Source organism: Aulostomus chinensis, chromosome 6 (assembly GCF_037954235.1).
Source record: "Aulostomus chinensis isolate RoL2024-O1b breed Wild chromosome 6, RoL_Achi_v1.0, whole genome shotgun sequence".
Lineage (NCBI taxonomy): Eukaryota > Metazoa > Chordata > Actinopteri > Syngnathiformes > Aulostomidae > Aulostomus > Aulostomus chinensis.
The window spans coordinates 14487501-14502500 of NC_141325.1; the positions used below are offsets into that span (position 1 = coordinate 14487501).

At 39.1% G+C, this 15000-nt stretch overlaps 1 protein-coding gene across 1 annotated transcript in view; it reads left to right on the top strand.

Moving 5' to 3' along the window:
- Positions 1-15000, top strand: part of LOC147260219 (transmembrane protein 132D) — a 249500-nt gene that overhangs the window by 221813 nt on the left and 12687 nt on the right. The window contains 2 exon segments of the mRNA XM_086206686.1: positions 10693-10898; positions 14901-14964. Of these exon segments, the coding sequence (XP_086062812.1) occupies positions 10693-10898; positions 14901-14964 (270 nt within the window).

Below are 15000 nucleotides of genomic sequence, written 5' to 3' on the forward strand. Positions count from 1 at the left end.
TGTGTTTCCTTTTTCTGCAGCCTTTAATTCCTTTTGTGTTAGCTAAAAGGGTTCCTCTCGAAGACCAAGATTGTACTTTATGAGGTAAAAAATATACCTTTGAGGGAACATTACTTAGAAGTACACATGAAGCACTCGTCTTGCACCTTAGTAATATGTGCAACCAAAATGCACTATTTCAGAAGCATAACTTCGTTCCATTTCTGAAATAACTGAGTTCTCAACCACTCATGGGCAAAGGAACAAGGCTGTGAACACACCATACTGCTTTTGCCACATTGCTGGCATACACGTTCATCAGCAGCAGTAGAAGAATTTTGAGCCATGTTTTCTGTCCATGGCAATGGAAGTTCAGTATTTATCCTTTAGGTGTGCTTTGCGGCACCAAAATCCTGAGGGAACCGAGATGTAAAGAACCCATAAATTATTTCTCATATGTGTGTGCATATACAGTATATATATATATATATATATATATATATTATAAAGGGCTTTTTAGACATTCCTCATTGACATGCACGCGCGCGCACACAAACACACACACACACACACACACACACACACACACACACACACAAGTACACACTTCAGTAAGGTGTGCTATTAAAAATCCTCAATCTCAACTAAAATTTTGAATAAATAGCTATTATATTGCTCTCATTAAATACGAATAAAAATCATATGCTCCCTCTCAATAAATGTAACCTTTTCCCACTGATTAAGCAAAGCTTTGAACAAAACAGCAGACCGGGGAGCAGTTATATCAAATCTGACTCACCCTTTACCACAACATGAAAGGAACCCAACGGAGAAAAAAAAAGGTTATGACATGTTCCTTTAATCTTCACTAATAGCTTTGAGTTCACTTTTCTAAATTTGTCAAAGGGAAACAAAACTCTGTCCAAACTTAATTAAGACTTGCAGTATCTGTTTAAAAAAAAAAGATACTGACATTTCTTGGACAAGGTTAAAGACATCTACAGTAAATGAAGTCATATTTAATACAGTTAAACACATCACATTCTGTCACCATTAAGTAAATTATAGAAAACTTGACATTTGTGGCTATTAAGAACAGAAGACCATGCTTTTTTCAACTTTTTCTCCATGTATGTAAATCTTGAAAATGTGGTGGTAAACAGGATTAAAGCCTCGGGGTATAGCTGCTCTCAGAGCTGTCCTGTCATGAATGAATCTGGAAAGCACTGGCGACACGTTCCTTGGAGTGTCACAAGATGTACTTGTCAACTAAATAAGTAGAAATATACTGAATGTAATTCATGTATAGATGCTGTATATTGCCTGGTGTCCCGTTTTGATGCTCATGCCAAGCATTTTGATTTTGCGAACGTTACTGCCATCGAAGATCATTTGTCCCTACAAAGTGATACTCCTGCAGCATCTTCCCACTGCTTCGTATGTCATCATATTTGTTTATGTTTATCACACACAAATGCACTTGAACACACACACACACACACACACAGGAAGAGAGAGAGAGGGTGGTGGTGAAAAACACAGAAAGAGCCATGAAAAGGGTTCAGGGGCACAGAGAAAATGAGATAAGGCCTCCCCTTTCAGTTTTCCATCTCCAATTACCTTATTTACAATCTTGCCTGCTTGTTGCACCACCCCCCTCCGCCATTACTTGACACACCATCACATGCAGTTATTAGTTGTGTCTTGTCACCTAAGGGCGAGGAGCTTCACCAGGTGGACGTAGCACCCCATCCCCACCAGCTCTCCTCCCCCAATTGGCCAGAGGAGGCGCTAGTGCATTAAACAGGACGCATACACTCATCTGGCTTACCATAGTGTCTGGAAGGATGCCCAACCAAACCAGGAGCAACACTGGGAACCGAACAGTTGATCCCTATGTTGCTAGCCAAGCACTACCTGGGCATCCTGAAGGGCTAATCTGATAATATTTCAATATTCTACATGCTTCATTTATTTAGACCACTATGTGCCAGCTAGCAGTTGTAGAAAAAAGTTGAATAGCCCAGTTATCATTTTCCCAGCCATGTCCTCCAGCTGGTCCTGGGGGATCCTAACACCTTCTCAGATCTGTTGGGCTTTATAATCTCTCTGGTGTGTTCTGGATCCACCCCGCGGTCTCCTCCCAGGTGAATGGTCCCAGTGAGGCCTCCAGGAGACATCCAGTTCAGATGCCTTAACAGTTTGAAATAGCATCATTCTCAAGCCTTTTCTTTCTCTGCCTTCAGCCTTTCGAAAAGTTGAGCTGTGAAAACACAGGAGGAAAGAAACAAAGAAAGCACTCCAAATCAATTTCACACTGCACTGTTCTCTTGTTAACAGTCAGTGGTCAGTTTCCTCTGCTGGGCTATTAACATTAGACAGGCCAGGCTGCTGAACTGCTCTCAAAGAGTCCGAGCATCTGGCCTCAGCAGGAACATACTGCTGATGTTTACATCCCATTAAACCTTACACACGAAATGTTATGAAACCATGTAGAGTAAAATTGAGAGGGCAAAACTGGTATAAATACAGGCAGGTTGAACAAATAAGAAACTAAAAAGCCTACTAAGTGTCTGCTGCTATGGATTTAATACACACAATAGTACCTCATAATATCAGGTTTGCCTCGAGGGTTTTCTACCAGGAGGGCCTGCTGGCGGAAAGCCCCCCCTTCTGACTGAAAACATCTTCTCTGTTATAGCATTAATTTAGCGACCGTTTGTCTGTAATGGCTTTTCCACTAAATTGGGTTTTAATCTTAATGGATAATAAACAGTTAAGATAGGCTCTCCAAGTAAAGGAAATTCAGTAATATGGCCCAAATAGACTATAAACTGTAAAATCAAATATGAACACTTAAGAGAGCTTTTTGTATTTTTTCTCTCTTTCCTTCTTATTCTCACAGACACACACACACATACACACACACACACACACAAAAACACACACACACACACAAGCACACGCCTTGGCCATAAAAATGGACATATTGGGGCCAATGTTGACTTATATCCCTATGCTAATAAGTCTACTAATTCACATAGGGCCTACGAACTAAAAAAGAAAGAAAACAGCCTCCCCCTGACACGCACACACACATACACACACACACACACACACACAATGAGAAGAACCCATTTTTAAGCCCTGACGAAGATAGGAGGGACAAAGAGAGAAAGTTTGATGGAGACAAAAGTTATAAACTACTTTTTATTGTCTTTTCAAAGGGGAAACTTAGGTAGAACAGAGTGAAGGACATTATATACTGCATTGCTATTTTTTTGTACTGAAATTCATGTAAAAATACATTCAAAAGACATAACTTGGAGAGAGCTTTACAATATATCAGCTGAACTCTGCCAATTTCATCAAATTCATTCCAAAACACCACAATCTGTACTATAAAAATGGAAAGCCAATCATTATCACCTCTTATTTTCTTTTCCCTCTTTTCTTTCCTTCCAACTCAGTCTTATTCTCTTCAATCCTTCATTATTTTTTCAAAGACCCTTCAACTCCAGCTCACCCTCTTTTTGTCTTGATTAGACAGTTTTATAGTGGAGATAAGCAGAGCGCAAATTGCCATTAGAGAAAATTTCACTCCCCTATTTCTTTAATCTTTTCTTTAATTCAAAATGACAAACCTATCAGTGCACTGTGTGTGTGTGTGTGCACGCGTGTGTGTGTGTGTTATATATGTCCACAAAGAAAATGTCAGGCATATAAAACTATGTGCAGAGGCGATTGGCCTTGTGGGCTTTCTTAAATGATGGACAGGTGGGAGGTCTAATACCATCAGAGAGTTCGTTAGTCTGTCCCTCAAGGCCCGCCCCTGTCTACTGAGTGGGTTCTGATTGGATGATATGATTCTCAAAGTCAGATGGATTGGATCTCCTGAGGCAGACAAGTGAAATTGGCAGAGATGGAAGGAGGAAGAGTGTCGAAAGAGACAAACGGAGGAAATGGAAGACAATGAGTGTTGGACAGGAGAGGAAGAGAAAGAGGTTGCTGTAAATTCAGACAGATCACTTTGCTTGAAGGGAGATAAAAATAGATTTGAATAAATGACTCAGCCTGGGGAGATGATTTGTAAATAAGTGTGAGTGGGCAGTTGAGTTTCGGGACTTCTGAGCCAGTTTTTAGGGGGAATTTGGTAGACAGGGCTCACTCCATACTCTGGGTTTCACAGTAGGTATGGAACTTAGGTTATTTAGTGATTTATATTTAACATATAATCTGCCAGGTACAGTACCTCTATTCTCTTTTTCCTGAGGCCCAGATAGGCAAATGAATGCTGGTTTGGGGGGGGGGGGGGGGGCAATTCTGACCAGGAGCTCCTACCTCAATAGAGGTTCACCACGTTCACTGGGCTTAACAACAGCAGAGAAGGCGTTAGCCCTTGGTCGGCAACCTCCACATTCCCTCTCACTCAAGAGGTGGTTGTATGGATTGTCAGAGGATGTAAAATATATGGAGGTCTGAGGAGGCAGAATGCACCGCGTCAAACATGAGAATGTTCATGTTTGACGCGGTGAGGAAGGTGAAAGATTTACTCACTTCTTCGCTATGTGTGCTGATGTATATTTAAGATGAGTCATACATCATAATTATCAGTATTCTTGTATTTGTGTTATGATTATGTAGATAGGAAGGGTATGTGTCGATCGCCTCTTGTATGCTACGGATGGAAAATTGAGGATTGGGAAAGGCGGGCCGACTTACTACTTTAATTTTTCCTTATTGCTATTTTTACTCTATTTATTTCCACATATTTAAAATAACTAAGTTCTATGTCTTTTAGTTTCCTAAGTTAGGTTAGTGGTTGGTAACCATAGTGTCTATGAAAGGATTCATTGTATGAATGAATGTTTACCAATAAAAAATTAATTTAAAAAAACAATAAAACATTTGATCACAAAGAAAAGAAAAAGCTTTGGTTTGCCAAGATTATACAAATGACAGTATAGTCCTTTTTTAACAGTGTATAAGAATGAGGAGAGAATGAGAACAGCACAAGGGTGAAAGTCTCAGGGGTCAGAAAAGGGTCAAGGAAATGCTAACAACACCCAAACGTCACGATTCACACTATTTTTGTGGAGTTAAATGAATTACAAGCCTTAGGTGCCTCTCACCTCACAAGGCCATTCCTTTTAAGATCTGACTTTCAAAGAGCTATCAATGTTCCTTTAGGGGATGAGGTCACAGGGAGAAATGGAAAATTCATGCACATCATATTGAGACATGACCACTTGTTAACCTTCATACAAAAGCCAAGAAAGGAATATTACGGTTTTTCTGAGACAAGGCAGAGGTCTTTGGGTCAGGTGTTCTTGTACACATAAAATCTTATTATTTCTCTGCTGATCATCATGAATCAAAGCTGTACACCCTTTACAATTTACTGTGTGTAGGTGTGATGAGTACGCATGAAACAATCTTCCAATGTAGAATGGTTATTAAAATAAGGCTGTAAAATATATATATATATAATTATTTTTTTTTAATAAAAAGCTTTTTTCGGAACGCTTCCGAGTGAAGTTTGAAGAGTCAGTATGGTTCGAGAGGAATTTCTATGTTCAACAGCAGTTTGAGGACCATTGTAAAAATACCATTGTATTTCAGTAACCGTGATGAATTTATGGGAAAGCAGTCGTAGTAACTGGAGATTTAAGAAATTGAAACAAAAATGAAGTTATTGCAACATGTTTTTAGTTTAGTGTTTGTGTGGAAAGATTAAAAATGTTTATATTGTAATGTCATTTTTAAAGCAGTATGTTCCATGTTGGTGTTTTCCCCCCCATGCACCATGTGCTAGTGTGTGTTCGTCTAATTTGAAAAAGATTCAGCGACATCTTTGGGAACCTATTTCAGAGTTGGTCTCTATTTTTGCACAGATTGCAGCTGAGATGTTCAGAAAGTTTTCAGCAATTGTCTTTCGAGCTTTTTAACCTTCTTGTGGTTGTTTGCGGTAAATTTGATAAAGGTGAAGACAGTTCTTCTGACCTCAACAATTCCTAAATGCTGAGTTATACACTTTTACTTTCCCTTACTGCCATTCCTCTGATTTGCTTTTACCTTTTCTCTTTGTCGCTTCCATTTTTTCTCGCTTTACTTTCCTTCTCATCCTTGTTCATCCTGCATTCTCTCTGTCGTTCTTTGAACCAGAGAGATTAAATCCATTCCTCAGTGTCCTCAAACCTCCACCTCAGCTGTTTACTTGCAAAATAAACCACCGATACATTTGTTCAAAGTCTGTCTTTGTGTATATTTTCTGTGTTGGGCTTTGCATGCTTTTTGATGTCTGTGTAATTTCAGTCTGTTATATCTCAGGTTTTTGTGTGTGTGTTTATGTGTGTGTGTGTGTGTGTGTGTGTGTGTGTGTGTGTGTGTGTGTGTTTGCAAAGCTTCTTAAATTGTTATCAAAGGTGAAATCTTCGGACAGACATTACAAGGGAACAGCACATTTTCATGCAAATGACTAAAAGTGCTGTACAGATCACAAAACTCATGGTAATTCCTGATATCAGGTGTACGTGGCCCTCATGGCAGTTGGCCGCGTGATACCAAGGTCTTTCTACTTTCTCTTCAACTGCCGTAATCCACCAATCGAAAAGACAAAGACCCTAAATTGTATTAATTGAAAAGCATGTAGCTTTATGCTCCTTCACATGTTTGAGGGTAAAAATGAAGATTATTATGGTAGGAGACTCATGAGATTTTTTTCAACAAAAACAATGTAAAGTATTTTTAAGTAAAAACCCTCCTGCAGTGTTTGCGTCTGGCTTTGTGCAAACTGAGTATCACTGAATAGCACTTTCATATTCAGTAGCTGTTTCACGCTCCATAGGGATTCATGTGTTGTGTTCAACTTCCTATTTTACTCATCTCTGTGTTTTTCTTTTTCTTTTTTCTTTTTTTGGGGGGGGGGGGGGGGGGCAGAACTTAAAAACTTAAAACTTCAGATGTCCTCGGTGACAGGAACAGAGCCCATATTTGAAGCCATCTATTCAGAAATGTTATTCCACTAAAATCAAAATGTTGATGGTTTTCTCATGCTACTGCCGTCTGAAAGCCGAAATGTGACTTTCATACTTAGCAGCTGTTTCAATACTCTGTGGGGAAAAACTAATGTCTTACGTTAAAGTTTCTGTTTTATTATTCTTTGGGAACTTTTAGAACTTACTTTGTTCTCTGTGACAGGAGACATTTTTTTTCAAATATTTTATTTCATGTGGACTGAAACAACGTTTTATAGATAGTCGGCTAATGTATTAACAATACAACACAAAGTCTAATGATCAGGTAACTGATCGGGGAAAATCATGCTTTGTAATTATGTAACGTATTGTGAATATTTTCCAGTCCGTCTGCTTTTCTTATGAACTCATGATCGTTCATTATTACTGTGGCTGAGTTGTCTGTGCAATGCAAACACCACAGTGCAAAAAAACAAAACAAAATACAATGTAAATGAAAAAGACAGGAGGCGAACTAAAAAAAGCCACAAAGGAAATGAGCGGTCCGCCTCAGATTACTCGGTGTTACCGGGGACATTTCTTCTAGACTGACAGGCAGAAAGAAGATGGACAAAATCCTCACTTTAAGAAGACGTAGGGTTTGAGAAATATATCCAATTGTTTGCGATGCATTTGTATCATTTTTTATCAAAGCTAATGTACCTTTTTTTTTTTTGGCGTTGTGACTTTTTACGTGCATTGTGGTGTTTGCATTGCTGTGAGCACGCCGTGAAGTCAGTTGTTGACAGTGGTGAAAGACGGTATGCAGCTTTTTCGTGCATAGTCTTGATTTAATAATCTTGCTGAGGAAATGGCACATTTTTCACTGAGTATTCTGATTGTTGGATGGAAAAAGTCTCTCCTGCACACATTTCCACCATCTTCCTTAAGCATTAAAACACATAGTCACAAAGAAACTTTTTCTCTTTAATAAAAATAAAACAGCGCTGTAAGAAAACATTTGATCACAAAGGAGGCTCCTCTGTCCTTCCGGCTAGCTAATCATATCTACATTTAAACCGTACCAGGTAACACACTTGTCAGGACCACCATCAAAGCTATGATTTTTCAACTTATACACATAAAGATGATGCCATGTGAAGGGGAACGCTCAGGTATGTGATGAATAAAGGACAACAGCATGGTGGCTAATGGCCGCTTACAGTGAAATTAAACACAAATGTGTGAAAAATAGAAATACCTCTGTAAAGTTCACTTATACTCTGTCAAGAGACATAATAAGACCTTTGATGAAGTTGTTTTCCCTGTAAGAGCACAGGTCATGTGCTGTAAACTAACTGGTGGCACACAGGTTATTTATCCATGGCTACATTGTTATTAAGTGTCAAATGTTCTTGATGAGGCCACCAGTAGAAAAAAAAGAAGACGTAAATATATATGAATCTGTCTCTCCTTGAATAAAAGCAGCATGTGCTCAGGTACCCTCAGAGGCTCTTGAGTCTTCCACGGAAAAGAAAAGTTACAAGGCTATTTTATCACATTTTTCAATTTCTGACAAAATGAACTTGAACTTAATTTTCAAAAATAAAAAAATTGGACCTGAGCAAAGATAAAAGTAATCCACCTTTGCTGGAAATGACAATGGCTCCATCGCTACGTGCAGCGAGATCATTGTGTAGTCCTGCTGTCTTAAACCCTCATTGGAACCTGGGCACTGTCACAGTAACCAAGCGCAGTTTTCACACTGATTTACACCTGGAATATAAAAATGATTTTGGAGAAATAGTTTGAGGCACCAACAGTCTAACATCCCTTTGATGTTAACAAGCGGTAAATCAGGTTTCAGAGAGAGAGGAAGATGAAGAGGCAGAATGTGCAATGAGGGAGGGAGGGTGAAACGGAGACAAAAGAAAACGAGGAGGTCAAGAGAGGGAAATAGAGGATGTTGAGGGAGATATATAGAAAGTTAAAAGGAGAGAAGGAAAAATGGAGGAAATAGAAAGAGGAGAAGGGTTGGGCACCTTTTCCTTTTATGTTAAAAGGAGGGGAAGCAGAGAGAGGAAAGTAAAATTGAACGAAATTAAAAGGTGGAGAGCAGATAGAGAGGAAACGGTTTAGCTCTGATATGCAAAAAAAAAAATGTTAACCTGTTTGAGATCAAAGAGCCTCATGAAGAAGCGAGAAAAAATATGTGTGTAGTGTGTTTGTGTTTATCAGGGAAATGCTCGGTCCAGGCCTGGATGCCAGGAGTGTGTTTATAGCATCGCCTTTTTCCATTTAAGTGTGTTAAGAATGTTTGGCCAACAACTTTTGCACCAAACAAATAGAGAGAAGAATTTTAGATGATGGGGTCAGGTTACATCGATCCCCAGACCAGCTCAGACCCACAAATGACTATTTTGCTAATCAGTATTGTGGATTTATTTTCAATAATTCATATATTTATAAGTAGAAAACCCCAAATTGTAACATCCAAAGTATACACATGCCGGGGTTGTATGAATGGCTGCCTGCAGAAATAATAATGGGACAAAAACCATCGGGGGAAGCACAGGATTTAGATTCAACACCATATTAACAAATTTAGTGGTTATATTTGCAGACTTTGTGTGTGTGTGTGTGTGTGTGTGTGCGCCCGCCCTTTGGCATTTCCAGGAATACAAAAATATCTTTTATAAAGGGGTTTCACGGCGAAGGAATACGCTAGCGCGATTGTAAGAGTTGCAAAAAAAATACAATGCCGTTTCTAACAAACATGTACAGTAGCTGCCACATGACCACTGTGGTTGATGTCATTTTCTCTTTGAGTGCTGCCATTGTTGGTAAAAACGTGGGCTGATTTGAAAAAAACGTCAACGCGATTAGTCACACAGTCAGACAGGTGAGAAGGGTGAAAATGAAAGTGACTAAATCCTGGCTTTTAATTGTTCTGCCTGTCAGCTTATTTGTATGGAGGCTGTCCACTCTCCGACATACAGCCGTATGAATCCACTGTCTGAATTCAGTTTCAGATGCATTCTATAGACATGATGTATACTAAAGTCATTTAAACAAAAACATCTCCTCAAAGTTATAATATACACAATTTTTACTCGACTGCAATCAGACATGAGAAAAAATTCAGGATAACTAAAATAAATGGTGCTGTATTTGTTGACCGGGCTATGTCACATCAAATATTCAGATAACTTTCAAGCTTCTTGTGGAAACAGCTTTTAGTAAACACAACAGGAGACTGATTACTGGAATTGAGTTCTTCCTGCTTCTCCTTTTGTTTTTTTCCTCTGAGAAAAATCCGAGCTAACTGAAATAAAATAGTGATATTGGCCCTGAGTTTTCTTGCCCAAAAAAACCCCACAAAACATTTTTGTCGTAATAATGGCGCATGAACTGAAAACGTTTCTTAACTCATCTGCTTTGTGATGGAAAAAGAAAGACGTCAAACCAACGTGTGCCGATTGCAAAGAAATCCCCTCAGGAGGGTGTTCTTGAACTCGTCATAAGAATGGGTGAGATCAGCATATGCACAAACAGAGGGACAGACAACTTGTACAAATAATGCAAATATAATGAGTGTGTGAGTCAGTTACTAAAATAACATGTTTGCTGCAAAAGGAGAAAAGCGCAGGGGAAAGTAAAATACATGACTTTCTGTGTAAATGGCCCCACCAGGTCTGTTTGACTGCACGTCTCCAACTCAGCGTGTTCTCCTCTTCTGCTCTTTTCCTCCACTCAGGTTTCTCCAAACTGTGACCAGGTCCTGGTGAACGGTAAAGAGATGCGTGGGCGGCAGTCTTTGGCAGTAAACTTCACCTACCTTCACCTATCTACTCAGCTGCAGCTCACAGTCTGGGTGCCCAAGCTCCCCCTGCAGATAGACGTGTCAGACACCGAGCTGAGCCAGGTGAAAGGCTGGAGGGTGCCCATCGTCACTAATAAGAGGTAATTGTCCTCGAATGAGGGGACGGAACACAGACTCACTGACAAGTTGTTTCTCAAAATGCAGGAACCCACAAAGTACTGTTTTATTCGAAATGTTAAATGTGTTTGTGTGTCGGTGTGCAACTGAAAGAAAGGAGAAAAAAAAACACTGAATGTGTTTCTGTTGTCTATTTGTGTGTCTGTCTTTGCATGCGTGTAATTGTGTGATTATGGTACTTTTTGAATTGATTGCTGAAAACACATAACATTCCAGCCAGACTGTGATTCCCTTCAAGAGCAAGGCTTGTCTGGCTATACTGATGACAGCTATTATAGCTTTAGCATCTTTGCTCGTGAATGAAGCATTCTGTCGCCCCCACACACAACCACATACACCAACACACACAGACACACACCAACACACACAGGTGATGTTCACACTTTTATGTGCCCATGTTTGTTTGCATGCCTGTGCTTTTCTTCTACTTTTGGTTGTCTTTTTCCGAATGAGGGAATGCAGAACATCGAGAAGCAAGAGAAAGGAAAATTTCAGCAATACAAATTTGGCTTTTTGAGAATTAATATTTTCGTGTAATGTTCAAAAAAATGTCAGATTTATATTCTTAATCAACTCAACGTGGATTTACCTTCCGATTTCTTTGTCATTCTTGCTTTTTTTTTCTTCCTGTATTGGTTCATTTATTATTCAGCATGAAATCTCTTAAATTCAGCCATTCTAAATGCCATTTGTTGTAAACTCTGCCCAGTGCTGCATGATTAATTGCATCCCAGTCACTGTGTCAGCTGTTGCATTTATATAACTGCATGAAAACTTTTCTGCTATTGACTGTTATTTTGAAAAGGTACTGCACAAATAGTTTTTCCTTCATATTTTTTCACTCTAGGTTCAAGTTTGTGTGTTTGAGTTGATACATATTTTAGCGAGACCATTGTGTCCTACATATTTCAAAACTCTACGCACTCTGTGTACATTTTTCTTGAAAGTCAAGCAAATGGAATCATAATACCATTTGTTTATTATACCATAATTGTGATGTAGTACACAACAGTTGCAATGTGACTTTTTCAAAATGTACAACTCTATTTAAAATAAAACAGATGGGTCTGGAAGTTTTGTCCACCAGACTGTTTCTTTTAAGATAAGAGTTTGTATTTGTATTTGTTTTGTTAGCAACTCTATTATTTCGATTTTTTAATCTGTAATATGTCATGCAATTTTCTGCACTTACATTTATTTTGGTGCTAATCGAGATAGTTTTTATTACATAATCAGTTCTCCCAACTGATAGAAATCCAAATTCTGCTGAGGACTGGTCAATGTACTGCATGTAGTACAGTAGGCACCTCATTTGCAGTGCAAACTCGACCTGAGACCTGCACATAAATTCATTTGTAATGGGGGATGCGTCAGTTGCACACACTGAAAATCAACATTGATATCTGTGTTCTTGTCCCCTGGTTTAAAGTAATCATTCCTAATTGCCCGTGTATATCCTCTCTGTTAATGTATCTCTGCATGCTTGTGTGTGTGTGTGTGCGAGTGTGCGCGTGCATTAGTAAATTGTGTGTAGCTCCAATTCCACATCTTTTGCCGCTCTTCCATTCTGTTCCGCTGGGCCCATTTTTCAATTTTGCCAATTTCGGCTCATATAGCCACACACCTCTATCTCCTCTAACCACTATCTCACAGAATGAAACACAAGAACTATTAGGCCCACACTCTTACACAGACACATGACACTGGTATACTGGGAAATGGAAGTAGAATAGCGAGAATATCATGTGGGTTTCACACTCTAGGACATTGCTAGTGTGTGTGAATATATGATCCTGTGTGGGCTTTCTTACACATAGTGTTGTATTACACAGCAGGGAAGAAGATGAAATACTTTGTTTCTTTTTCTGTGTGAGTGGAAATGTAGCACATCAAGGTCCTATGTTTTTGTTTTATTGAAGATTACCCTTCGATATTTTCCTTTAGTTCAAGATATTAAGCTTTTTTTATATATATACATATATATACAGTATATATGTACTGTATGTATTTGTGTGTGTGTGTGTGTGTGTGTGTGTGTGTGTGTGTGTGTGTGTGTTATGTTATCTGTCCAGCACTAATCGGTATGTCAAATCATCAAAAGAAGAGACAAGCAGATGAAGAACTGCAGATGTTAAGTTCGTAGTTATGTTACAATAGAATAGATAGCAGAAGGAATAAAAGATTTGGTTTTGGAAACAGTTTGTTCTCCTCAGAGGGGAATGCGGTTCGTTACTTTCCTGGTTACAGTGAAGATGGATGGACAAACTGGGGAAGGTTAGGGAAGGATAAGAGGGTGTAGGGTTAGGGTGAATGGTTACATAATGGAAACATGTTTCCTACTTTACAATAACGGTCACAAAGAACATTAGTTGCTTATTGATGCTTAAGTAAGGCTGACTCAGCACTCTCCCCAAAAAGTTAATACATTAATGCAACCTTACTTCAAAGTGTTACCAAGCAAACTCCTGGCCTAGTTCACTCTGTCCACTGCTACACTATTGAGCAAAAAAAATAAGTGTTGTGAAACAACGATGAAGAAGCTTGTCCAGCTTTAGGAATGCAACAAGCAAACGGCAGGGAGAGCTTCATCAATCAAAATATGCAAAACATCCTCACAAATCATCCCATCACCAAACAAGCAGGAGAAGGAGACTCTTACGACAGATGACAGATTACATGACAGTAGACAGATCCCACCCCACCATCACGACCACTGCCACTGCCACTGCCTCCGCCTCCACTAGCAGCCAAGCATCGGTCACAGGCTTCACCAGAGTGAGCAGACACAGAGCTTTAACAGCACATAACCACCTAGGTCATGTTTAAAAGCCTGACTAATGACCATTTAAAAAATAGATCTCAGTATAATGAAACAGAGGGACAGTGCTTATGTTTGAAGAACTCAAATTCCCAAGATGGAGCGGCCCCCCCTGCCCCCCCCCCCAGTCAAACATTTGCCCCATCACTTGGTCGATCTATTCATCCACAGAAGTAAATATGGCTTTCAGAAGCTCTGCTTTTGGGTTGTCTGGTTTTGGTCTCCTTCTGCTGTTTAATTTAAAAGTTCATTAAAAGCAAACCTTGAAAATGACAGTGATTACTAATAAGTAAAACAATGGCCGTAAGTTTACGCGTGACTGACATTCAAAAGTAAAAGTTTGCGACCCCCACATCGACGGAACTTCAAATTAACTAAGACAAAAGGAAAGTCCATTCAGCATCTCCGCTAAGGCGGGCCGAGTCACAAGTCTGCCCGAAATGTATTTTAGGCTCTGCCTCTGTACGTCATTTTTGGATAATCCTGAAAACAAACAAACAAAAAAAAAAGCAGAGAACACTCCTCATTTAGAGAGACGGCATTTCAATTAGCCTGTCACAGGATTACTAATTCTTCTCTTCTTTCAATTAAACCTTCACATCGCAACACAAACTGATAAGCCAGGTTTGAGGGGTTTATTTAATTTGTTTGATGTTGAATGTCAAATCCTGAAATTATAACAGATTGCTTTTTAAATATGGTGCTTTTAGAATACGTTAGAGGGACTAGAGGACCGTGATGTTCCCGTCTGTCATTTAGTAATTAAAAAAAAAAAAGTTATGCATGAAGCGGTGGGATTTTAAGCAAAGTATACTTTAGTGACAATGTTGAGTTTGAAGTACTGAGACAGAAGGATGATCATACCTCTTACTGAGGGGCACGTATTAAAGTCAAAATGTATTTGAGAATATAGTTCCGTTGTATCAGAATGTAATTTTTAGGAGACGAGTAATGAAATAGTGTCACAGTTGGATTAAAAACTCAAGTAGATTTTTCTTGGCCGGGAGTGTAACCTGGAGAAGAGATTGTATAGTAGATTTCCTGGTGTTGAGTACAAAAATGACATTTCATTACCAGATAATCTAAACCCCTCTCTGCTCTCTCTTTATGTTTCTGTCTTTCTCAAATACTTCATCTCTCCTGGCAGACCCACCAGGGATAGTGAAGATGATGAGGATGATGAGAAGAAGGGCAAAGGCTGTACCCTTCAGGTATTATTTGATTGCTTTTCATATCACACCATTAAA